Source organism: Hipposideros armiger, unplaced genomic scaffold, assembly GCF_001890085.2.
Source record: "Hipposideros armiger isolate ML-2016 unplaced genomic scaffold, ASM189008v1 scaffold_92, whole genome shotgun sequence".
NCBI classification, from domain to species: Eukaryota; Metazoa; Chordata; class Mammalia; order Chiroptera; family Hipposideridae; genus Hipposideros; species Hipposideros armiger.
In genome coordinates, this window is record NW_017731442.1 from 172,836 (window position 1) to 200,572 (window position 27,737).

General features: G+C 38.7%; 1 protein-coding gene across 3 annotated transcripts in view; it reads right to left on the reverse strand.

Moving 5' to 3' along the window:
- FSIP1 (fibrous sheath interacting protein 1) overlaps positions 1–27,737 on the reverse strand; it is a 181,738-nt gene that overhangs the window by 97,186 nt on the left and 56,815 nt on the right. For all 3 annotated transcript variants that reach the window (XM_019644901.1, XM_019644902.1, XM_019644900.1), the window contains 2 exons: positions 22,921–23,079; positions 14,617–14,757 (listed from right to left, as the gene is read on the reverse strand). In XM_019644901.1, the coding sequence (XP_019500446.1) occupies positions 14,617–14,757; positions 22,921–23,079 (300 nt within the window). The remainder of the gene's footprint in view (positions 1–14,616; positions 14,758–22,920; positions 23,080–27,737) is intronic.

Consider the following 27,737-nt stretch of genomic DNA (forward strand, 5'->3'; position numbering starts at 1 on the left):
CAAAGTGAAGCCCTGTTCATTCCCCAAGATTCAACTCAGATTTCACATTTTCCACAAAGCCTTCCTGGATCTCTTCACTATAACCATTCTCCAATTTGAACAAATACAGCACTTTCTTCACACTCCTTTCACGTCGCTTGTTTTAGTCTACCTTACATGATCATGTTTACTAGTTCTATCCTCTACCACCAGATCAAAAGGTTGACTCTATACCCCACCTTTAAAAGAGAGTTTTATACATACTAAATACAGAGAAATTTGTTTGCATTTAATTAAATCTGGATTTGCTTTTTTTCTCTTTGACAGAACAATTTAAATCTTGCAACGTTAGTGACTGCCATGGTTTTTAAAATCTGGTCATGAATTATGACCCTCAGAATAATAATTAGCCCATTGTTTTTCATTTGGAGGTCCAGAGAAAACTATTACAAATATCAGAAGGGATGTCCTATGACTTTTTGAGCAGGGAAGATTGCCTACAAGTATCTATACAAGGCACTTGCTATTCCTCCCCCCTCTCCCCCTTCATAAATTTAGCAGCAGAATCCATTAACACAAAGTTTCTTGAGCTTTGGAAGAGAATTAATAGATTTCCTAAATCAATAATTAGAACACAAGATTTTTATGCCATTTCCAGGTGAGCTCCCATTTAAAATGGGACTTTAAGTGGCAAGAAGTCTTAGAATAGCTGGGACATTTCAATGGCTGGTGACCAGAGCAACTGAAACCTGAGCTATCTTTGAAAATTAAAGCCATGTGATTATAACATCTACATCTGCTTTTGATTCCAATATGAGCTTAATTTTTCTTCTAGAATCATCTCACAGACACAAATAACAGTTGGTTGTTGACGGGTAGTATACACACAGAAAACTGTGGAGAAAAATTTTTGGCTTCTATTACACTGAGCTATATAAAATTGTGAATACTCCATCATTTTTTACCTATGGAAAGGGCAATCACATGTGGCTGAGACTAATATTTTTTAACTCTAGTATTTCACATTGTTTTAAAATTATATTGTATGCCTTTTGAGCTCCTTCTTTTGGTCTGCTCCAAACTCTTTGGAGTGTGCTTTCTCTTCTAATAGTGAGCTATTCTCTACTGCTCAGGCCCACTTCTATTTCTTTGAAGTGTACTATCTCTTCTAATAAACTGCTATTTTACTACTATAAATAAATAAATAAATTTATTTATTTATTTATTTATTTATTTATTTATATTCTAGAACTTTTTTATTTGTAAGAATATGTATAATCTTTACACCAGTGAAAAATGTACCAGGCATTAAGAGAAGAAATATACAAGCCACAGACGAAGAAAAAATATTTGCAAAACATATATCTGATAATAGACTTCCATCCAATATACACACAGAACTCTTAAAATTCAACAATAAGAAAACAATCCAATTTTAAAATGGGCAAAAGATCTGAACAGACTCCTCACTAAATAAAATACACAAATGGCAAATAAGCATATGAAACAATACTCAACATCATATGCCATTAGGCAACTGCAAATTAAAACAACAATGAGATACCAATACACACCTATTAAAATGGCTAAAATCCAAATGCTGACAAGGATGTGGAACAACAGAAACTCTTATTCCGTGATGATGGGAATGTAATGGTACAGCCACTTGGGAAGACAGTTTGGCAATTTCTTACAAAGCTAAATATAGGTTACCATAGGATCCAACAATTGTGCTCCTAGGTATTTACCCAAATAAGTTGAAAATGTATGTCCACAAAAACCTGCACCTGAATATTTGTAACAGCTTTATTCATAATTGCCAAAACCTGGAAGCAACCAAGATGTGCTTAGTAGATGAATCTGGTATGCATCCACACAAAGGAATATTTTTCATCAATAAGAAGAAATGAGCTATAAGAAACATAAGAACATGAATAAATCTTAAATACATATTGCTAAGGGAAAGAGGCCAATCTAAAGTTTTACATATTGTATTATTCCAACTGTATGACATTCTGGAAACTATGAAGGCAGGAAAAATAAAACATTCTAGAAAACTATAATGACAGTAAAAAGATCAGTGGTTGCCAGGGATTTATGGGGAGGGAGAAAAGGATGAACAGGTAAAGCACAGGTGATTTTTAGGGCAATGAAATTATTACTCTGTATGACTCTGTAATTGTGGGTACATGTCATATATTTGTCAAAACCCATAGAATGTACCACACAAAGAGCAAAGCCTAATGTAAACTATGGACTTCAGTTAATAATAATGTGTTAATATCAGCTCATCAACTGTAAGAAATGTACCACACTAATGCAAGATGTTAATAAGAGGGGAAATTGTGGATCAGTGGTTTCTAGAGGTTCAGGAAGAATTAAGCAGTAGAACACATGATTTTTAGAGAGTGAAATAATTCCGTGATACTGTAATGGTAGAAACACAACATGATGCATTTGCTAAATTATATAACTGTACAACACAAAGAGTGCACCCTAACGTAAAATATGGGCATTAATTCATAATAATGTATCAATATTGGTTTATTAGTTGTACATTAATGTAAGATAGGGGAGACTGGGAGTGGGTATATAGAAATGCTATACTTTCTGTGATTTTTTTCTGTAAACCTAAAACTGTTCTAAAAAATAAAGTCTATTAAAAAATGTTTAATGTATCAGGGAGTACGTTTCTTTATGAAATCTGGTACGTGTTCCAATTAAAAAACTGCTCAACGTAAAAAGTTCAAGTAATAAGAGCTAACACTTTAAAAAGCTGAAATAAGGAAAGGCAATAAGAAAGGCAGATAAACAGTAGAAAAAAATCCATCTTACTGGGGAAAAAATAACAGTGATGTATTCTTGCTAATGTAGGTTGTGTGTGATTGTATTTGTTTTTCTTTCTTCTGCCCTACAGTTCAGAGGCTGATGTGCTATTCTAGAAAAGCTATATAACTTTTCTCTGGCTGATTTGAAAATATTGGTTTGTTCTCACTAGAGAGATGATACAAAGCTTTAGAAAAGCTACAGAAAAATGAGAGGGAAATAAGTATAAGTGCCAGGGTCCTGTGCAGAAATCAAGAAAGGTCTAAATTCAAGAATTTCCACTTTCATTATATTTTCATTTCTATGAGTTCTAAATGGTTCCATTTCAAGTCTTCCATTGCCATACTCTCAAAAGCCCCTTTCATTTCTTTAAATATATTAAACAGACTTATTTTATATTCTGAAATAGACTATTCCAAACTGCAGTCTACATGGAATTGATTCTATAGTGTGTTTTTTCTATTAACTCTTGCTTATGATGGCTTATTTCCATATGTGTTGGTGGGGCTGGGGAAGGCAATGTGTCTTCTTGTGAATTCGCAGTCGTCAAACTTTATTTGTAGAAACCCTTTAATGTCTAGATTTAATTTAAATTTAATGTCTAGATTTAATTCTTCCAGAGAAGAGTTCCCTTTCCTTCTACCAGGAGCCAGGAGTACTGCTAACCTAAGACCATTTTCTACTAAACATTCAGCTTGAGGTTTTGCAGGTCCTACAGGTAGCGTGAACTCAAACCCAAAACCTACCTTCACGCAGGCTTGTAGTTAGAAATTCTCTTGGGAGACTTTCCCACCATTCCACCCACAACCAAAGCAGATATAGATAGATACAAATAAATGTATAGATATAAATTCCCATCACTCCCTCTTCAGAGCAGAGTTTTCCTAGTTCATCCACTGAGGTTTTAACCATTTGGTGTGCCAACTCTATGTGGGAGTTCTGATTGGACCTCTTCAGCCTCAGACTCTGTCTCCTGAGTCCCTACACATGGCCTGTTAAAACCCAGGCTTTAGGCAATTAGAGATCAACAGATAGATAGCTTGGAGACAAATGCTGCCTCCAATGGCCACTTACCCCTCCTGATTCATATTATTTTGTCATCTCTATCCTCCAAGAAATTCCCTTACTTTTTTGCCAACTCAGCCATGCTTTAAAAAGTACTTTAAATACATTATTTTATCCAGCATATGTAGGTTTGCTCTACTAAGAGGAGTTTCTCTAAACATCGAGTCTGCCATGAGAACTCTCCCACTCAAGAGACTTGGCGCAGGAGGCTGGCTGCAAGGCCATGTTTTCTCCTACTTCTAATATGAAACTTTATATAATTCATAGCCCCAGGCAGTATTTTTCATTTTGTTTCAGCTTTTTCCAATGTCCTTCCATGGCAATGGAAACCCCACACTGGCCCTGGTTCCACACAGCAAATCTGGTTCTGGTCCCCAGCCTCACACAGATCATTCTGACCTCACATCAGTCAAACTCCCAGCTTCAGGTCTGCTTAGTTGTGTGTTTCCATTGCATTTCTGCTCGCAGAGTAATACATCTTGCTTTATTATTATGCTAAGTCTTAAATTTTCTATATAGTTGGAGCCACAGTAGGTGGCTAATATATGACCCTGACCAAAAATCAAGATTAAACTATTTTTTTAAATAGAATTTTCAGGTAGAACTTTATGGGCATTTTTTTTTCATTGCCATATATGTTTTCTTCTAAAACATTAGCATCAAAGCCAGCATGTCAGTGACCAATGGTATTATGTTAATCAGACAGGATGTTAAGAACAAGAATTTAATAGATAGAGATAACCTCTGAGCCCAGCAAACCAGCGATGGCAGCCTCTGTGGTTCCCTATAATACAAATGAGCCAAAGAGCTAGAAACCAAAGATCAGGGCAGAATCCTGTGATATCAAGACATCACTATGTAGGATGAACATAGGCCCAAGAAACACAAGATGAAGGTACAGGGAAAGGACAGCCACCTCTTGATGACTCAGATTCAGAAGGTCGGTTGCTCAGAGCCACGGCCTCCACATCAGAGGTCAGGAACAGGCCTACTTTCGGTGCTCTTCAAAGTGTGGTCTGCCAGTCAGTGCCAGTCCTCAAAACTGTTACAGTCAGCTGTAAGATAAGGAGCTATGCCAGAATGTAAATCAATCATTCACCAAGCAAGCTTTTCTTGATCAATAACGAATGTATAGATTTTCGTTCTGGTGACAGTTCCTTAACCTCACCAGTAACAAATAGTTCTCTGACCTTCTCCATTGAGGTCACTGCGGTAGAGAATCCTTGCTTTGGCTAGAGGCAGATTTAGATGGTAACCAGAAGTAGATTTAGGATCTGAAGGTTTGTTTAAAAAGAAACAAAAATAAAATGGCTATAGCGGGTTAAGAAAATAATGTAAGTATTAAAGACCACATTTGAATACTAACAGCGCCTCAATTGGTAAAGAATTGTTCAGGAATTTAATATACTAAAAGAATGATGCTAAAAATGGCCTTAGGTGTTCAAAAGGAAATTAAATAGTATTACTAGCCCTTATGTTAACATCCAAATAGTAGGCTTGTGTTCAACCTCTAAAACTGTCATAATTTTTATTTATGCATTCTAATTTTATGTCAATAAATGCTATACTGGTTAAGTGTGTTTTATGTGTATATATATATAGCATATTATAATTTTTTATAATATTTATTTCACTTTATATAATTATATTTAATTATATCCTTCAATGGGCTATTGTTTGCTTACTTCATGAATCTTGTAGACGCACTTGTTCCATGTAACCACATCCATGGTGCATGGTCTCAACCAATGAACATTGAAAACTAATCCAGGGGCCGGCCGAGTGGCGCCTTGGTTAAGAACTGGCTTGGGACGCCAGAGGGCCCCAGTTCGGATCCCACATATGAGGGCCAGTGACACTGCCCTCGAACAACAGCTCGACCTAGAGCTGGGCTGCCGTGGGTCGCCAGCGACTGCGTGGGCTGCAGTCCCCTGCTGTAGTGGGTTGCCATGGGCTACCATATGTAGCCAGCAGCCAGCGTGAGCGGCCAGCAGCCGCAGTGAGCGGCCATCCAGAAGCCGGCGACTGATCTGCCTCGCCCGGGAAGAGAGCAATGATGGTGCCAACTTGGGCCAGTGAAGCAACGTCCTCCACAACTAGACTGAAGAACAAAACGACAGCAACTTGTCTGTTCCCCTTCCCCCGGTTCCCCAATAAAATCTTTTAAAAAAAGAAAGAAAGAAAACTAATTCAGAAAGCAAAAGGTAAGTTATGCTAAAACCTAAATAGCTTTATTATCTGTTTATAAAGCCTCTGGCTCAAAAATGAAGCTTTAAGGAAAAAACAGGTAATACTATAAATCAAAGTTGCCATCAAAATGTTCCTTTTTAAGATAACTTTCATGATATGCAACATATCATTTAGAAACAGCACAATACCTACACCTTCCCTAACAATATCAAGTCTGCATTATCTTACTATTGGGTTGTCGGGAAAGTCATGACATATTTTTTTATGTTTTTCAATGCAAAAATGAGTCATGACGTTCCCAATGACCCAATATATGTGAAGAATCATAATCCAAAAGAAAATATCTTTAATACTTTTAAAAATGTTTTTATTATACAGGCAGAATGCAAGATATATTTTATAATTCCTTTTGTTCCAAAATAGATTTGAAACTGAAATCTATTTTATAAAGGAATTAAAAATGATAGTTGAAACAAAATAAATCAATGAAAAACATTCAGTTAACATCTTATTCCCAAAGCACTACAGCTAATTTTCTTTTCAATCTACACTATGCTATATTCAAATGCAATACACAGCCAATAACTTTTTAAAGGTTACTGGCTCATTTATTCATTGCAAAATAATTTCTGAACACCAGCTATGTACCTGTAACTGGTACATACTGCGTCTCAACCATTAAATGATATTATTCATTTGCAAAAAGTTTTGTCAAGATTTCTGCATCAAGTGATGTAGAAATATACATATAAGTGCTTCTGAAAATTGTATGTCCTACTTGTTTCAAAATGTGTTTCTTTACCTATGTTTATAAGAACAAATCTTTCAGGTTTGTTTAACTGTTAATATATAAATCCCACTCTCAAAATTTTACAACCAAATATTTTGCATCATTATTGCACACACCTGCCATTACTTACAGAAGAAAAACAAAGGTTGTACACTCTATAAAAACAACCAAATTTATGTGTCAATGTTATTTTATCCATCTTCCTAAAAGATGTTACTAATGAAAAAATTATTAAGTAATTTCTACAGTTCTGAACACCAAAGGGAGAGTATAACCACTTTTCCAACTCAGGTCTAAGTTAATATACAAATATTAAGGCACAATAGTTAGGCTTCCAGTTTAACTAAAAACGTATCCGGTTTGTTTGGAGTTCTGTTGAATTTGGAAAAGATGTATAAACGGTTGGTAACAGCTGAAAGGTTTTAGAATAAAGCCCACATTTATGGGTAGCCTCAAATCTTAGCTGAAAATTAGCTGAACTATACAGGTATAACTTAATGAGGTTGGATTTAATGAAAAGTTCACAGATTGGAGTGTCAAAAAAATTGGGGATTGGCCCAAGTCTTTATTACTAACTGTCAGTCTTTGAAAAATTATTTAGCCAGTCAAGACTGGTTTCTAAACGATGGAACTGGCCCGCGTGACGTCTAAGATCACTTCAGCTTTCACATTCTGTAATTTCTTTTCTACGGCATGTCTAACAATTGAAGGTAGACCCTCTATCCATTCACTGAGCAGAAGAAACCCTCCAGTGTTCTGCTTGGGGTCCATGTATTCTCATACCAGGTTAAATGGCAATAGCATGTCAAAATAAGGATCAGAACACAAGGCCTTATTATCTTTTGTGAACCACATTCTTATTCACCATGCTGAGCAACAAGACTTCGAGTGCTAAACATTTTGATGCAATAATGAAAATGCAGTTCACCAAACAAGGCCAAACTCAGTGGTTTCCAGGAAACCGTAAGGGGAAAGAATGCAGAAGGAAATAGTAGAGACTTCAAATGATGCAAAAGAAATGAATGAAGTTCAAACTGAGAATCAAAAAGAGACACAATAAAGACCTAAACAGTATGGTCAATGCATTTAGAATGATTGGAACTACGGAAAGCTTTTCCTAACAAAACATCTTTGAGAATATTTTATCATTAAAGGAGCCAATGTGATGACATGAGATTGATGATTCTTGGAAAATATAAAAACTAAAATTGAATTATTTTGATTTGTGAAAGCTAGAATTATTGTTCAACATGATTTCAGGCATTTTACCTAATCCTGGAAGTTAAAGATGTTCTTTATTTTTTTAAAAAACTCCCTTTAGTCTTATTATCACAATGGAACACTCAATACCTCAGAAAAATTAGACCAAAACATGAATTAATGTTACTATTTATTTCACTTACTCAAAAAGTCCATCACTATATTAAAGGATTAAAAGTATATAAATAAAATAATTTAATAGAAACTGGAAAATAATAAAGCTAAGTTATTAATACATATTCCATTTCCCTTCAGATTTTTGTCAATAAATATATACGAGTACACATATACATTACATATACAGTTGATACTTAAAATCTATCCAGAATTTTATTTATTTTTATATCACCCGTTTCCAACTAAAAGTCCTTTATTGAAAAATTCATATACTGTTATTTTTATTTCCTACCATAGTATTAAATGGGTTAAGATTGTATAAAATTGTTTAGGCATTCTATTTGAGAGCATTTAAATTGTTTCTTGTTGGTTTAGTTTGGTTTTCCTTGAGAGTTATTTCTTTGGAAATATTCCTAAAAATGGAATATTATAGGTCAAATGTTATAGCGACAGCTATAACACTATTTATAGTTTTATAACAATTGACCAATTATTTTCAAGGGGGAAAATAACCAATTTAAAAAGCTACTGATGTTTAAATATTGCTGTCTCTGACTCTCCACCACTCCCACTAACATATATCATATCTATCATTATTTTTGCTGGTCTGATAAGAGTACATAGTGAGTAAAGGTGATTTGAATATGAATTTTAAGCACTGGTGAGGCAGAACATTATTCCTTGTGATGCCTCACCCTATTTTTCTAAATGCATAAAGACCATTTATGAAGAGACAGTAAGTAATGATCTTTTGTATGCATCAATGCTTTCCATATTTTTAAACATTAATTCTGTTTACAAATGTAACACATGTATATTATGGAAAGTTGGGTTATAGAGATAAGTATGAGAAATAATATAACAATCACTCATAATCTCAACACAGTTTTCCCTTTAAATAGTGTGTTATAAACAGTGAATTTCCTTTTTTCACCTTCCATTCCAGCCTATCCCCACTAAAAGCAATCACTGTTAGTATTTCATGTATATTGTTCTAGACTTTTCTGTGACTTTTTTTTTTTAACAAAAATGGAATCACACTGATCACTGTCTTATGCAACAGGCTCTTTTTCCTATATGCTATATCACAGACATCTTTCCAAGATATATAGATCTACCTCATTCTTTTAATAGCTGTATGGTATTCTGTTTTATATAAATATATATCTGAGCATACACATTATATTTGTTTCTTTCTTATTTTAGTTATGGTCTCCTAGGTACCACCAATTATCTTGACTCCTTGATTTTCCACGGCAGTCACCTAACCTATCTTCATCCCTACCTCAACTGACGACCCATTTTCTCCATTTTGGGTGGACTGCTGAGGTGCTATCAGCGAAGACCCCAAGCCTTGCTGACCGGCCCCATTTCATAGTGAGGCTTTTCCACCTCGGGTGTGTTGTCTTCATTGTTCACCACTGCTTTTTCTGTCATCCTCACAGGGTCTCTTCCTTTCCTACCCTGGGTCAAGGCCCCATCCCTACTCCACCTTCTCACGCTGACCCTATGGCTTGGTCTCTAACTTACAGAGCAAATAGAGAACATTCAGGCATGACCTTTCACCTTCTCTTCATCTCTAAACCTGCCTTTCATCCTGAGTCAGAAAAAGGGCATCTTGATTCTTCTCCAAGGCTTATCATCGTCTATACTCTTTCCTTCCCCTTCCTTATCATAAAACCAAGCTATGTAAATGCCATATTAATAATGTTAATAGCAACAGAAATACTAATAATAAACATTTATATAGCACTTAAAACGTGCCAAACCCTTTTCAAAGCAGTTTACATATGTTAACTAACTAAATCCTCCTAACCGCCTAGGAGGTAGGTATTAGTTGTAACTATCCCCAATCTGCAGATCAAGGAATGGAAGCACAAAGAGATGAGGAGAGCTGCCCTAGGTCACAGAGCCAGTAAGTACACACTTGAGAGTCAAACTCAAGAAGTCTGGCTTCAGTGACTGGCTCTTAGCCACTATGGCCCACGTATAGAAGTTTACATAGCAGGACTATAGCCCAGGGAGGTAATATAAAGCAGGGTGGGGTTAGAAGACTGAATGGGCAGAGAAACTTATAAAGCACCCAAAACAATAGAAGGGAAAATCAGGGGTCAGGGGGACCAGTGTCCACTGTAAGGCAAATGATGCAGAGGGTGTCTGAGGGGTCTGCCTTGTGTTGCCTATTCTAGGAGCATGGCTATTTTCATTGTCTCTTGATTCTACCATCTCAAGTTATCTCCACACAAGTAGTTAGCCTGCGGCTCTTTGGGTATGCTGCATCTCAAAAGTTTGCCGACCCCTGGAAGAGCCAATCCTGTCCCTCATAACAATTTAAAAATTATTCGAGACCCATAAATATATTTTTACATAAATCACCATTATGTGAATAATATCCTTTTAAAATGTTATAAATGAAACTATGATAGTTTTATTTTCATTTTCAATTTTACTTCAGAGCCACATGTACGTACCCAAAGAGCCGCATGGGGCTCGCGAGCCGCAGTTTGCCGACCCCTGGCAGCTCTTCCGTCTCAAAAGTTTGCCGACCCCTGGTCCAAGCCAATACTGCTGCTAACCCATGGGAGCCAATTAGGCAAGATGTGAGAGGCTCAGCACAAATCCTCCCTCCACACGTGAAAAAAAGCTCAAAGCACAACACCTCCACACATTCGCCATACACAAACTGCCTGCTTCATGCTAAGAAACTGACCCAGACCATCCAGCCACTGTTTTGATGCTTAAACCCCCTCTACAGCTACCAGCAAGTGTCACTCAAGTCTAATTTGAAAACCTTGCCCCAGACAGAGCCTTTCCACTGAGATAATTCTAACTTTCTTCTTTGCTATTTGTCAGAAATGTGTCTCTTTATTGCTTCCTAATCGCCACGCTTTTTTTTCTACATTATAAAGAATAAAGCTAATACTTCAAATGACAGCTCTTTAAATGTCTTTGGGAAGTTATCATGTGTGATTTTTCTATCAAGCCAGCCCGCCCCTCCTTCCCCACAACACACACACACACACACACACACACACACACACGTACACGTCTTTTCTTCTCCAGGCTAAATAAATACACTCAGTCCCCTCAACAACCCTTCATATGACATGGTTTTAAATTTCATCCTCATCCTTGTCATTCTACTATCCAAATGTGATCCATTGTGCTTACCGCACCCTTCACGTATACCATAACCACTATATTACATTGCTGACTCATACTAAGGGACTCCTAAAGATGTATTTCAATATGCTACTTCTAAGCTAACCTTTCCTCTACTTTTGCAGCTGGTGATAAGGGTCCCTGCCCTGTAGGTCCACTGAATCTCCTATTACATTTATGAACCTCCGCGTCATTTCGCTGTGCCTACTTCCCTAGCTCCTACTAGCTAGATGGCAAAAATACCACCACCACCTTCGGACGAAATCGAATCCCTCTTCCTCAACCAGTCTTGACAAATGTGCATCTGCTGCCTCAGTAACCATCTGAAACACAGAATTAAGTCACTTTTCCAGCCGTCATTGACAAATCAATCCTGGGGTCCACATGGCTCCAGGAATACCTCCCAGGGTTCTTACATTGTCCATCAGTTCACTCTTTCTCTCTTTCATCCCTAAGACTGAATATCGATTTGATCTTTAAATCACTAATTCAATGGCCACAGATTACTGTTATTACCCAAATCAGTGCTCTTGAAACAATGTTCTATTGTGAGAGGGACAATAAGATAAAACTGCAAAATTAGCCATTCCCAGAAGCTATCATTCAGAAATCATATTCTCTGGTCTGCAGGTGGCAGGCTAACTTATACACACCAGGGGTGCCAAAAAAATGACACAAGTGAACACTTTGGCCAACATTGCTCAAGCAGTAGTTCTCCATAATCAGAAGTGTCTATACACTGATAGTAACCACTTTGAGCACCTCTTGTGATTGCAGAAGTCAAAGGTGACTTGTATGCATCTTTTGTTATCGGTATATAGTGAGTATTACAATTTTAATAGTTTCCTTTCTTAAAATGAGTATATATATTTTTTGGCACCCTCTGTATATGACAATCTCACAGTCTCCTAAAAAAGTCTTATTTCCAAAAGTAACTTTCAATGAAAGATTTTTTTAAATTATTTACCTATTTTTTTAAAGTTACAGTTGACATTCAATATTATTATTATTTTTTAAAGATTTTATTGGGGAATTGGGGGAGGAGAACAGTGCTGGGGAATCGGGGAAGAGGAACAGACAAGTTGCTTCCTTTTGTTCTTCAGTCTAGTTGTGGAGGACGTCGCTTCACTGGCCCATGTTGGTATTGTCATTGCGCTCTTCCCGGCTGAGGCAGATCCATCGCCGGCCACTTGACGGCCGCTCACAGCAGCTCACGGAAGCTCTCACCAGCTGCCGGCCAGCCCCACTGCAGCCTACACCGTCACTGGCAACTCATGGCAGCCCAGCTCCAGGTCAAGCTGTTGTTCACCATCTTAGCTGTAGAGGGCAGTGTCACTAGCCCTCATGTGGGATCCAAACCGGGGCCCTGCTGCTCAGAGCTGGCGTCCCAAGCCAACGCCTAACCAATGTACCACTCGGCTGGCCCTCAATATTATTTTATATTAATTTCAGGTGTACAGCATAGTGGTTAGACATTCATATAATTTAGGCAATGATTTCCCCTGGATTAGTCTAGTACCCACCTGCCACTATACATAGCTGTTGCAACATAATTGACTATATTCTCTGTGCTGTACTTTACATCCCTGTTGCTATTTTGTAACTACCATTTTATATTTCTTAATCCCTTCACCTTTTTTACCCAATTTAACCCCCTCCCTTTGGCAACCATCAGTTTGTTCTCTGTATCTCTGAGTCTGTGCCTGTTTTCTTTGTTCGTTTATTTTGTTCTTTAGAAGATTTAAACCAATTAATGCTAAATATTTAGATAGCACACAAACTGAGCTTCAGATACTATAAATAATATCATTTCTCACCAAAAATAAGTATGCCAAGAATCACATGCAAAAGTACAAAGTCATCTAGCCCTACTCGCTTGATTTTAAAGTAACAAAACCAAGTCTCAAAGTGACTAAGTGACATATTCAAGGTAACGGAGCTACTGACCACAGTGAAAAAAGGACACAGGTCTCCAGATTCCCAATCCACATAGCTAGAGGTTTGTGAGACACAATGGGCTTTACAGAGTTTGAGAGAGACACAGTATTTTCCCTCAAAAGCACACACAGCACACAATATGGTTCATAGGATATTATGAAATACTAAGCAGTTGAAACACAAAAACAGTACAGATTAATACCCACATGTCTTTATCAACCAGATACTAGTTTCTGAAGGTATAAAGCACAAAACTGTGAAATTATTATTTATATGAGGGGTTCCAAACATTTTACCCATAAATATTACTGGTTATAACAAACTTATCATACGTTTACTATCAAAAAACAATATTAATCATGAAAAATAAATACGCACGAAAAAGGCAATATAGCACAGTTGTTAAAAGCTAACTATTTAAATCCTATCTCTTCCACTTGCTAGCTAAATAACCTTGAGGAAGTTACTCAACCTCTCAGTGCCTCCATTCCTCATCTACATAATGAGGATGGTAGTGTTTACCTCTTAGAATGGTTATAAAGATTAGATGAGTTAATAAATTAAAAAGTACTTGGAACAGTGCCTGGCACATAGTAGGTACACAATAATTGCTCTCCTCGACTTATATATTATTCTTTTCCACTTAGATACCAACCAACTCTTAATATTAATTACATCTCTTTAAGTCTAGCCATCCTTCATATGACACTGGAGTAACACATAAGACTTCTTAAAGGACCCAGATTTTGAGTCCAAAATTAAATAATGATAAAGACATGGTAGAAAAGAAAAGATACATGTCCAAGGCATATGCTAAATGATTAGAAATCAGGAAAACTGAATTACGGAGAATGATAGGCTTTGCCTGACTTAGATTGACAGGTGTGGGTGAAAAGTACCAACAGTTTTCAAAACTAGTTTTCAAAACCAGTCATACCATAAACATTTTATTTTCTACATCAAGTTTGAAACACCCCATCACCACCACCATAACTGTTGACCCAAAGTCCTTTTACACTTCCTAACCATTCCTACTTCTTCCCCATTCAACAGACTCAAGAAGAAATACATCCCTCAGAAAATAAAAATAGAGGTCTCCCTGAATATAATTCCCATGAAAAGTAAGTAAAAATGAATTATAAAGAGAAGCACAATGCATTCATTCCTTTTATATCTATTGCCTGACTCTCATTAGGTAGATATGGCAACAAAGTAGACATACTGGTTAAAACTTAATGAGGCATGAAGATCAACCAAGTTAATAGGATTAAATTAAAAAAAAGACTTACCACATTTTCCTTCATCTGTCTCAGCTTTTCATCAATCTCTCTCAGCCGATTTTGCTGATCCCGTTCCTCTTTGGTGTTCCGAAGTACCTCTTCTCCTGGAGTTATTTCCATATTTCTATCATCACCATTAAGGTCAGTCTCCTAATTTTAAAAAAAAAAAATGCATGCACCAGCCGAAAATATACTGTCACACACCACTCTAAAGGAACTGAGTCTTAAAGGTTGGCTTTGCTTCTCAAACAATATTTGTTCCCTTAAAAATGATATTTATAATTCTCTAAACTCTTCCTATTTTAAAAGGGAAAGGTCCAACTGTACATAAAACAAGGAGGGAAATAAACTCAATCACATGGAAAGCAGGAAGTTAGAGCGAAAAGAACAGTGGCCTGGGCTCTAGCCCCTGTTCTGTACTTATCAGCTTAGAATCTTGGGCAAATCACAATTGCTCTGGATTTCAAGTTCATCATATACAAATAATGATCATAAAAACCCTTCCCATCCATGTTATGAGAGAAAGCTCTGTTAATAGTGAAAAGAGAACTGGTCTTGGCAGAGTCAAGAGTTTTGAATCCTGGCTGGCTCTCCCTGGTTCCTAAGATGGCCTTAGGGAAATCAGTTAACTTCTCTGAGCTTCAGTTTCATCATCTGCAAAATGATAATGATAATGATAATGATAACAATAATATTATAATAATATCTAGCCTAAAAGTCATCACAGTACATAGTAAGCATGAAACAAATCTTAGTGCCTAGCAAATATGAGCCAAATATGTCCTTTGAAAAGAATAAGCACCATATAATGAAAGTATTTTATTATTATCAGCAATCGTTGAATTCACAGAACCATATTCTCCCAAAGTTAAATTATTTCTAGGTGATATAAATGGGTATTTCTTGACAGTAAGTCAGTCTTATAACTATAACTAAACTTCCCATATTTTCCCCCACGGATCTCCTACTCTGTGTTGCCATATAGGTTACTGGCTTAGATGATATTTTTGAAGTTGCTCAAGGCAGAATCCTCTCACACTCTCATTCCTTATATTCATTTGGTCATCAAGAATAGTCACCATGTACCTTCTAATACCTCTTTAATCATGGCCCTTCTCTCTCTCTCACTGCTTCATCCTCACTCACTTGAACCAGTGTGCTGTGGACTTAGCTACAGAGACTGGGGAAACACTCAAAGGGCCAGCCTCCACCCCAGAGATTCTGATTCAGTAGGTAAGGACTGAGGACTGACAACCTGAAGCACAATTACTTGAGAAACTGAGAACTATCGACTTGAGCTACTGTTGAGCCTCTTCACTGGGCTTGGTGCCGCCATCTCCCTGTCCATTCCACCCTTTGCAAAGAAGCCGCAGAGCAAGGTGCAGAGTCCTCACTGCTTGTGGCCTGGGCCCTGCCTATCTCTTCAGTCTCATCTCCCATTGCCTGCATCTCAGACCCAAAGCCTCAGCAATATTCACTACGGCTAGTTCTCCCCCACTCAAGGCCCCCTCCCTCCAACTCGTCATGGAGACTCCTACTCTTTTTGAGTCCAACACAAACATATGTTCACTATAAAATATTCCCTGACATACCCAGGAAGGGCAGCTATTCTCTCCAGGATTCCACGTGTTCCCTCATTGTACTTACCATACTGTCACTGCCCAGACTGGGACCATGACTGATCCAACCCTGTATCCCAACACAAACTATAATCCTGAAACTATATTAGCACTCATATCTGGTGAAGGCCTGCTTCCTGGTTCCTAGAGGGCCACCTTCTTGCTGTGTCCTCGCACAACAGAAGGGAGACGAGAGCTCTATGGGTCTTTTTTTTTTTTTTAAGATTTTTATTGGCGAATTGGGGGATGGGAACAGCGCTGGGGAATTGGGGGAAGGGGAACAGACAAGTTGCTGTCCTTTTGTTCTTCAGTCTAGTTGTGGAGGATGTTGCTTCACTGGCTCAAGTTGGCACCATAATTGCACTCTTCCCAGGCGAGGCAGATCAGTCGCCGGCTTCTGGACGGCTGCTCACGGCGGCTGCTGGCCGCTCACGGCTGCTGGCTACACATAGTAGCCCATGGCAACCCACTGCAGCAGGGGCTGCAGCCTATACCATCGCTGGCGACCCACAGCAGCCCAGCTCCAGGTCGAGGTGTTGTTCAGCATCTTAGCTGTAGAGGGCAGTGTCACTGGCCCTCATATGTGGGATCCGAACTGGGGCCCTCTGGCATCCCAAGCCAGTTCTTAACCAACGCGCCACTCAGCCGGCCCTGTAGGTCATTTTTATAAGGGCACTAATCCCATTCATGAGGGCCCCATCATCATCACCTAATCACCTACCAAAGGCCCACTCCAAACACCATCACATTGTGGATTACATTTCAACATATGAATTCTGGGGGACACAAACTTTCAGTCTATGGCACATAGTGATCTGAAAAACTTCCAAATTAGATTTCATTTTTAAACAAAAATCATTTGTTAAAAAGGAAAAAAGGACATCGTTTTAACAATCTACAACTATAATTGTTTTAATCTTTGAGTAGGCAAAGAAAAGACACAGAAAGAAAAAAGTTTGGGACCAGCCAAATGGCTTGTTGGTTAAGAGTTGGCTTGGGAGCACGAGCTCTGAGCAGCAGGGCCACTGGTTCGGATCCCACATGGACAAGTGATGTTGGGCCCTCTACAGCTGAGATGGTGAACAACAGCTCAACCTGGAGCTGGGCTGCGTTGAGTCGCCGGCGAAGGCGTACGCTACAATAGGGCTGCAGTGGGCTGCCATAAGCTACTGTGAGTGGCCGGCAGCCAGCGTGAGCAGCCATGAGCTGCCGTGAGCTGCTGTGAGCTGCTGTGAGCAGCCGTCCAATGGCTGGCGACAGATTTGCCTCACCCGGGAAGAGCGCAAAGATCACAATACCAACATGGGCCAGTGAAGCAGTGTCCTCTACAACTAGACTGAAGAACAAAAAGAGAGCAACTTGTCTGTTCCCCTCCCCCAATTCCCCAATTAAAAAAGAAATTTCATTAAGCTTTAAAAAAAAAAAAAAGTAAAGTTCAGTTCAGTTAAAGCTCTCATGATATGCACAGAATCTTTAAGAAGCCACAAAAAGAGAATTGTGCCTGGGGTCAATAGATATTTGTTGATTTGACTAATTGATTGCCAAGGAATTCTAAGTTCATCCTTAGAAAAATATCTGTGGTGTTGACTGAGGCAACAGGGGTCTTTGAAGTAAAGTAAACTCATTTCCAAAAGTCAAATACAGAGGAAATTACTCACATATTCATAAGTTATCTAACATGCAAATAAGGCATGAGTTAAGGACAATAAAAATAAAAACCTGCCTTAATTAAGCCAGCTTGCCCTGTGCTTTCAAGCTAACGCTATACATTTCCAAAGGCTACTGCTATTTCCTATCATTAGATGGGTCATGTGCTTGGCAGTACTAAAAATAAGGAAAAAAATCTTTCAGCCCATTTGTTTTTATCATCTTGGAATATTGCCATTAAATGAAAGAAACCTTGACTACACAGGAGGCTTAACATACAGAAGAAAAAAAAAAAGAAGAAGAAGTATAAACTCCAACACAAATGGCAAGAATTCCCTAGATTTGATTGGGAATGACTGATAGGTTAACATTAGACACAAGAACCTCTGAAGTAACTTCTTGTTTATTACTCAATCCAGATTTCCATGCTATTAAGAGTGGCATACTTCTATAGTTTTTAGAAATGAACAGATAGCCGGTAAGATTTCTGTGCTTGTGACTAGCACACATAAAAAATTCCTAGATTCCTGCCTTCAACCTGTATACTAATTTGATGTCAACTGGACTGCATGGCCATTGTTAGAATGCTGCAAATCCCTGAACTCAACAATAAAACATCTTTTAAGATTACCTGTCAAACAACGTTTTATATTTCCTCAGTTTTAGATAATGTTGAAACAGGAGAAGGCAAAAACAATTAATTGTTGCTGTCAGCAATGTATGTATGCTCTTGGAAAGAAAAGAGATAAGTACAACTACAATTTTCCTCCATCAAATGTTTGTTGATATTTTTTGTTGGTCTTACCAACTTGTGCACAACTGAATCAATATTTTAAGAACAAGAGAAAAAAAATATATATATATATATATAATTAAGAATAAGAAAATAAATCAAATTAAGGAGGAACTTTATATTCAATAAAACAACTTGCTTTGAGAACAAAGAAATACCTCTTGTCAATGAGAACCATTTCTGAAGACCCTCTCCCAATGAGAAAAAAAAAAGTCTAACCATGAACTGGAATTCTAGATTTAGTAAGACTGATTGCATGAGAGATGAATAAATTACACTTCTTTGCAAGAGCCAAATTGAACAGAATTTATTATTGAATCCAGTTGGTAAGGATTTAAGAAACTGAATGCCTACATAACTCCTATATGTTAGATATTTCTGGAGAAAGCTGGAATTTAATACAGCTACAAATAAGAACTACAGTCCTAAATTATGGAACCTCACTCAATTTTATGGTGGGATTTTCAATACGTGGAAAGAACTGATTTGTTGGACAGTTAGGAGATGGGTACAGAAAAGTATGCACAGTTAAACCACAGGTCTTAAGGGGAAAAAAATGCTTCAATTAGTTCTCTTTGCTCAGATGAAATGAAAATAAAAAGCAGATGTAAAAACTGCAACCACATGATATTACTCACATTACAGCAATAGCAGTAATACGCCATTCTTTTTTCTGAATGTGACCACATGCTTTGTTTTACACTAAGGAAATCGGATATGTAAAAGCCAAATCTGCTTTTAAAACATTGCCATAAAGTTAGGAGCCAGGGCAGGGTGTCTATATGAGAACATCATAATCAGCAAGCTCACAAGGAAAAGAAGTTTTCCTCTCTGCCTCTTTCACAACCAACACTTGCTTAATCTCTGAGTCACATTTCTGGAGTCCCGCAAATTATTCTGACTCAGGTACATTTATCATCCTGGGCTCATGTGCCTACCAACTTAGCACCTTCTAGTTGCCACAGATGGGTTACTCAGAAAGTCTGCATGTTTCCACTTGTTTGGGAAACTGTTTTCTTGACCAAAATTTCAACATCGCCAAAGGGATTGTTTAAACAGCACGCCTTCATCAAAGAAACTTTTCTTTCTCTGTGCTCCCCCAGCATATACACTTTCTCTGCTTTTCCTAAGATCCGTTCCATATTGTGGTACTTTTTGCTTCATTGCATTGTCACTCCACAAGGTGCTCTGTGTTTACATCCCACCCTGGAGTCTCCCACAAGCTGCTGTAAGGTCAGAAATGGAGCCACATACTAAGCTGGATACTTCACATCTCCTGTGAATAAGCAGGCATTCGACTGCGTTCTGACGGCCTCTGCAGGGGCTGGACAAGGAACATGAATGCGTGTGGTGGGCCTCGAGGCCGGCAGTAGAGCAGGGAGTGTGGATACCGTGGCCAACTGGAGCGTCTGTGCTCCATTTAAAGCAGCAGGTGCTACTCAGCTCAGTCCTGTAGTCGACCAAGCAAGGATTCAGGCCTAACGCTGCCAGAGTTTCTCATTTTTCAAGAGAAACTAGAAATTTGGATTTTTATATCAGTTCACCCAATTTTTAAATGTTGGGGGGGGGGGAAAGATTGTGAACAATATGTGGGCTAAAGGAAACCCACCAGTGAGACAAATTTGCCCTGCAGGCCACCAGTTTTGAACCTCCTGCTGTGTGGCGGCAGCCTTCTCCTGGGCCTCTGATTCCTTCTGTCTCGTTCACTGCCTCTTCCCCGTCTTGTCCCTTACTTGTGGAAATGCACTTTCCTGCTATTCCTTCTGGAAGTGCTTTCTCTCTGTTCCGAGTCACCACAGCACTTTGCTTATAGCCTTCTATTGTGCTACCTTGTACCACAGTTATCTACTTGTACGCATGATCTGTGCCTCCCACAAGGAAATAAATTCCTTAAGTACTTTATTATTATTATTATTATTATTATTATTATTATTATTATTATTATATTATTATTATATCATTGGATGAATTCTGTGTCAGACACTGTGCTAAGTATTTGACATATATTAACTCACCTACCCTTTAAAAGGACCCTAAAGAATAATATTATTATTACTACTTTATAGATGAGGAAACCAGGGTTTGGAGTGTTTCTAATTAATGCCCAAGTCCTCAGAACTTGAAACGAGGCTTTAGACTCCACAGCCTGTATTTGCCTGACTTATCTTTAAGTACCCTATAATTCCTTGCACACACTGAGAACTTGATTAATATGTGTTGAATTGATTGTCAAAAAACAGAAATTTTGTAGCCCACTTAAAAGATGTTTTTTCTTAAGGAGCATGGAGACAAATTACTGATGAGCTAATGGCTTGCAGAAGGGTTAAAAATAAAAATAATATGAATAATCACTATGAATATGTGTGGTTAAGCAATAGATTGGATCCCATTCATCTGCTGAATAGATACGCTAGGTTTATCCATGATATTTTTCAGTGTATTTATTCAAAAAGAATTCCCATCCAAAAATAATGTCTGTAAAATAATTGGCCATGTTAGCATTTCTGGCTTGAAAATTCAATATGCAATGCTGGTTTTAGTTAGAAATGAGGAAATGCCAAGAGGAAACTGAACAAAAGCTCAAAGGATATTCTTTTTCTACACGCAAGAAGCATTAATTGTTTCTTTTCAAGAACTATAATGTTATATTTCTGTTTCTGCATCCACTGGGAGCCCCAAAATGCAGTTTTCTCTTTTCTCTCTAAATATATGTTGTTTCACATAAAAATATATAATCTCAGTATGTAACAACTAAGTAATGTACTGGCTTTCCTTTTTATTAGCTTTTAAATCTTTTATCAGAACCGCAAATGTAAACTCTGAAAATGTGACCTAATGATGATGACAGAATCTGACCATAGTCGTGCTTTATTTGAAGTCCTATTAGCTAAACAAATCTCTAAATTCTCAGTCTTGCTTTCAAGAATAACATTTGACAACCATGAAAAAAGACATTTGCTATCTTTAGGACCATAATTCGGCTTTGAGATAGCAACTACCCTTGAAATCTAACAACAACAACAAATCAGCTGTAACATGAAAAGAATACAGAATATCCCTGAACAATTTGATTCCTTCATCTTGGCTCCCTCCTTTTGAGAAATGGCACCCAGTAACAAATAAACTAGCAATGTAATTAGGGTTAAAGTCCTGGGGTATGTTTGGGTGGGGACAGAGATTCCAGTCCTCTGTTTTCCAAGAACTCTGATCCCATCCAGAAATTAGTGGTTTCCGCTACCATCACTATTGCTGTGTAAAGGGCTCAGAAGCAGCTGTGCCTGACCCTTAAAAACATAACCTAAGGAAACTGAGTTGGCTGCATAAAGGTTTGCCAGTGACCAAACTTTCTTTGGAACATTTTAACACTACTCTTTTCCCCTGAGGTAGTCTCAACTGACCCAAAGCCAAATCCCTAACTCTTGATTGATAGCTTGGAGACAAGAGTCACTATAAGGCAAAATTACTACCTACAGACTACTGATATTTAAACTTTTTTAAGGGCCAAGAAAATCATATGCATCTAAGATTGTACAGAAGATGATCTGGAGAAGTGTTTACAAAACTGGCAGAGGCTTTACTAGAATAACATTACAAGCTGCCATTTTCTCTTCAGGTGAAAACTACTACCCAACCCCAAACCAGATCCCATGAAGTACTGAAATATGGGGGTGGAGAATGGAAATGTTCCTTTCCCAAAGCTGCGATTATTCTTTTGTTTTTCTACACCTTCTACTAGCTTTGTAAAAGAATATTTGAGGGAACTATCGAGGGAAGAAACACATTCATTTCAAAACCCTCACAGTAGAGAAGTCATCAACCTAGTGAGTTTCATTGCGTAATGTTAAACTAAAAGAGCTAGAAGAATGTGGCAGAATAAGGGACAAGTGGTCGCTAGAGGAACTAGAAGAATAAAGAAAAATAAGGTTCTTCAAGGACTAATGAGTGCTATCTCAATTTTCTTCTCTCTCCTCTCTCCTGATCACAATCAATAGCTTAAATCATAAAGGAATAACAATATAAGTACTTCCCCAGTGACCCCATCCCAGCAAATTGCCTACTGAAATAAAAATGAGAAGAAATGGCAGCCTCCAAAGGAAAATACACACTGTTAGGGAAATTACTGTCACTGCAGTGGTAGTCAAGGGGAGAGTACCTGGGAAGGAACTTCTGTAGTTATTGAGCAGGTTGTCAAATATGAACTAGCTTTAGCACACATAAATCTGAACAGTCTGTGTGCTCTTGAGTTAAACATACCTGATCGTTTTGATTTTCAAGTCTTGAAGAAAAGCTGGATGATGTTGAGAAGGCTGCAGAGAGCTCTTGGAGTTTTGTATCAATTTCAGCAAGCTGCTGATGCTGGGTGACTGCAAGTGTGTATCCTTCTCCTGGGACCAGCCAGCCAGGCTGATCGCCCTAGGAGGAAACAAGGGTCATCAGGTCATTCCCAGGCTACATTTTCCCCCAAATATACCTTTCAGACTGCTACATCAATGCTCAGGACTTCAGACCAACAAACAAAACAAAATAAAACAAAAACACAGAATTAACATTGGGATAGTGAAACAATAAAAAATTTAATAGTTTATAGTTTCATTATCTGTCAACTCTGTATAAAGTATGTATCTTCTTACATGTTGTGGGTTTTTTCCCCTGTGGAATAAATCTTGAAGTCTCACAATGTGGTTCTCATAACATTCTCATTTCTCCACTTTGAAAAAGTGGTTGTGATGTGCTGAACAGGGAAAAATCATGTTTATCCTATAATGGACATGGTATTTTCAAAATACCTGAAAAGTAACATAGGATCTATATAAACTCAGTTGTTTGGATTTTGAGCTTAATTGGTCATCTAACTCCTCGTTCAACTAACAGTAGTTTCATAATAAGCTAAAACTCATTCATAACATTCATTCAAAAATCTCACACTGAGTGCCTACTGTGTTGCGGGCATTACACTGGGCACTCGCAATTCAATATGAATCTCACAAGTTTCTGCCCTCAAGGAATTCTCAGTCTCTTGGCAGCAACAATTTTAACAAGGTGTGAAGTGCACTAGTAAGCCCAAGGCACCATGGGAACCAGGAAGGGTCACCTAACCTCTCTGTTAGTTGGACAGGAAGGGACAAAGTGGTTGAAGAAGGCTTCCTGAAGGAAGTAATGTCTTAATCACACCTTAATCAAAGAGACAAAATGATCAACTATGAACTTTAAAACTGGAGCTGGTAAAGGCAAGACTGGAGGCAGAAAACTCAGTTAAGAAGTAAAAGTCATACTCTAGAACAAAAGTGACGAGCACCTAAACTAAGGAATGTTTCCTGGAACTGCAGAAAATAAGACAGATTCCAGAGACACTTAGGAAGTAAAATTTACAGAAACTGGAGATAATTTAATGGAAAAGTAAAGTAAGAGAAAGGATCAAGGATAAAAACTAAATTCCTGGGGGCCGGCCGAGTGGCTCAGTTGGTTAAGAGCATGAGCTCTGAGCAACAGGGTTGCCAATTCGATTCCCACATGGGCCAGTGATGCTGCACCCAAGCTGAGCTGCTGCTGAGCTGCCAACAGGTGGCAGGATGGCTTAGATGGTGATAGCATGTGCTCCTAACAACAAGGTTGCTGGTTGGACTCCCACATGTGAAGGTGGGCTATGCTGCCGACGGGCGGCTGGATGGCGACTGGACTTGGAGCTGAGCTAGCTGCACCCTCCACAACTAAGACTGAAGGACAACACCTTGGCTGTTCCCCTTCCCCAATTCCCCAATAAAATCTTTTTTAAAAAACCACTAAATTCCTGATTTTATCAACTAGGGGGATGGTGGTCATATTAACCAACCTAGGGAATACAGGACACATAGCAGGTTTGAGAAGGAAAATGATAATGAATTCTGTTTAGGACCTTCTTATATTCACAGATGCCCTTAGAATATCCACAGATCATGTTAGGTAGTTAAATGTATTTGTCTGACATTCAAGATAGAGACCTGGGTTGGAAATAAGCGTTTTGGATTCATCCATCTATCTACAGTGGCTAAACTCTTGGACCATAGGAATGGGTGAGGTCACACAGGGAAGCACGTAGTACAAAGACAGAAGAATCATGAAGAACACTTTTAGAATAAAGGAGGGCATAGAAACTTAAGAATTTCATACACTTTGGTTTTGTGACTCCAATACCAGGAATGAATCCCCAGGTGGTAACCAGAAGAAATACATGCAAAAACTTATGCAGAAAGACCACTATTTGGTCAATGGAATTGTAATAGATATGATGATATCGGGGAGGTAGGGGGAGGGAGGGGGGTTGTCACTTTGAGGGGCAAAATGTATAACTATTGCACTGTGTTGTACACCTGAAACTAATTAAAAAAAAAAAGACTGCTATTTGTCTCCCTCTGACCCCAGCATCCAATCTCCCTTTCTGCTTCAGTGAAACCAAACACTGCATGTTTCTTGACAGGGGACAGGTCCCCATCAGACACTCCTTCTCTCCCTACCCACTGGCATCAAGAAGACAAGCAAATGACCTTGATTCAGCCAATCAGAAGTGAACACCCTGAACCTTGACTCATGAGACAGAGAGAGATGCAAAGATGCAGGGGAAGTGGGAAAGTGATTCAAGGTGACAGCAGTAGCAGTGAGTATCCAGTGTGGGTAGCCGTGAAGGTGACAGCAGCGATTGCCTAGAGGGAGTGTCTGATGACAGTGGTGCAGCTCCTAAGTGGTACAGCCTCTTTCTGAGACGTTTCTATGGCCATGTTTCTGGCTACCTTGGTATCTCCTGGTTTACAAACCTGGTTCTCCAAACTTCCCACTGAGTCTGTGAGCTATCCAAGTCTCCCAAGAAATTCATTTTCTGTTTTTTTAATCAAAGTCCATCTCTGTTTCTTGCAACCCAGAACACAGGCTGATGTTTTTTTTCGCCATGCTATTTATAATAAAGAATAAGGGCAAAAAGCCCAAATGTCTAAAAATAGGGGAAAAGTGAGTAGATTGTAGGACAGTAAAACCTTGTACTGCGAGTAACTTGTTCTGTAAGTGTTCCGCAAGTCAAGCAAACATTTCTAATAAATTTTAACTTGATAAGCAAGCGATGTCTTGCAATATGACTAGTACGCAACACCAAATGTCACATGATCACAACTGAGTCAATGGTTCTTCTCTCAATCTCGTTGCGGGATTGTGGGTGATAGTCTCCCATGCTCCGATGCTCGGTCTCAGGCCGTGGTGTTTGGCAGAAACAAGTGATTTTTCAGAACTTTGGAAGGTGCCCACAACTGGCATTAGTGTAATTTTTATCACTTCAAAGCACCTATGGACAGTCCTTTGCTTTTCCATACAACAGTAAGCTTAGGAATGCTTTGCTTCATCCTAGGTCAGGCTGCCTGCAAATATAGACCCTTTCCTCTACTGCCTTATTGCCAGTTACATTAAATATAGTATATGACAAGAGTTTATTAATACTGTACTGTACTGTAGTCAACATCCATGCAAGTATATACAATGGCCCCACGCAGAAAAAGGTTGAAAGAAAAGGCGGTAAGAAGAAGGAGATGATTACGGTGGAAGTTAAGAAGGAAATCATCGAGAAGTATGAACGAGGTATGTGAGTGGTCAAAATTGCAAGATTTTATAAGAAGTCTACATTGACCATTTGCACCATATTAAAGAAGAAAGAAGAAATAAGAGGGCTAGATGCAGCAAAAGGAGTCATGAGAATATGAAAGCAATGGCCATGTGCTCTGGAAGATGCAGAAAAGTTGCTTCTGGTTTGGATAAACGAGAAGCAACTAGCAGGTGATACTGTGACCAAGAACTTTATCTGTGAGAAGGCAAAGGCCTTGAACACCGACCTCGTAAGTAAACTGCCAGGTATGTCAACAGAAAATGAAGAAGGATTCAAGGCAAGCAGGGGATGGTTTGATAACTTTAAGAGGAGAAGTGGCATCCATAGTGTTGTGAGGCACAGAGAGGCTGTGAGTTCGAACACTAAGGCAGCTGAGGCGTTTGCTATTGAATTCCAGAAGCTCATGGTTTCCAAGTGTTACCTGCCGGAGCAAGTTTTTAACTGCAATGAGATGGGGCTTTTTTGGGAAAAGATGCCAAAGAGGACCTACATTACAGAAGAAGAGAATGCAATGCCCCGGCACAAGCCCATGAAAGACCGTCTCACCCTCTTGTTTTGTGCTAATGCAAGTGGGGATTTCAAAGTCAAGCCCCTGTTTGTGTATCATTCTGAGAATCCATGAGCCTTCAAGAAATGCAAGGTGCAGAAGAGCCAGTTAAACATTATGTGGAGGTCCAACAGCAAGGCTTGAGTCACTCGTATCTTGTTCATTGAGTGGATCAACAAGGTATTCAGTCCTGCAGTGATGAAATATCTTTTAGAAAAGAATCTGCCACTCAAAGCCTTGCTGGTTATGGATAATGCTCCTGCTCATCCTCCAGGCTTTGAGGACAACTTACTGGAGGAATTCGAGCTCATTAAGGTCAAGTTCCTTCCTCCCAACATCACTCCAATCCTCTAGCCCACAGGTCAGCAGGTCATTTCAAACTTTAAAAAGCTTTACACCAAAACACTATTTCAGCGATGCTTTGAGTTGACCGAAGGAACAAACCTTATCCTCCGAGAGTTTGGGAAAAATCATTTCTACATTGTGAACTGCCTCAAGATTATTGATAAAGCCTGGGTGGGGTCACCAAGAGAACCCTCAATTCTGCTTGGAGAAAACTGTGGCCTGATTGTGTTCTTGGACATGACTTAGAGGGGCTTACTCATGAACAGGAGCTGCCAGTTGTCGATGAAATTGTGTCCTTGGGGAAGACCATGGGACGGGAAGTGAATGAGGACAACATTCAAGAACTGGTGGAGGAACATGGCCAGGAGCTGACCCCCGACCAACTGATGGATCTGCATTGCGAGCAACAGCAAGAGGTTATGGAGGAGATCTCTTCTGCAGAGGAGGAGGAGAAAAAGGCGGAGGAATCCCTCACTTCAAATGAGATTAGGGAGACGTGTAAAATGTGGGAAACAGTGCAAAATTTTGTAGAAAAGCACCACCCAAATAAGGCTGTAA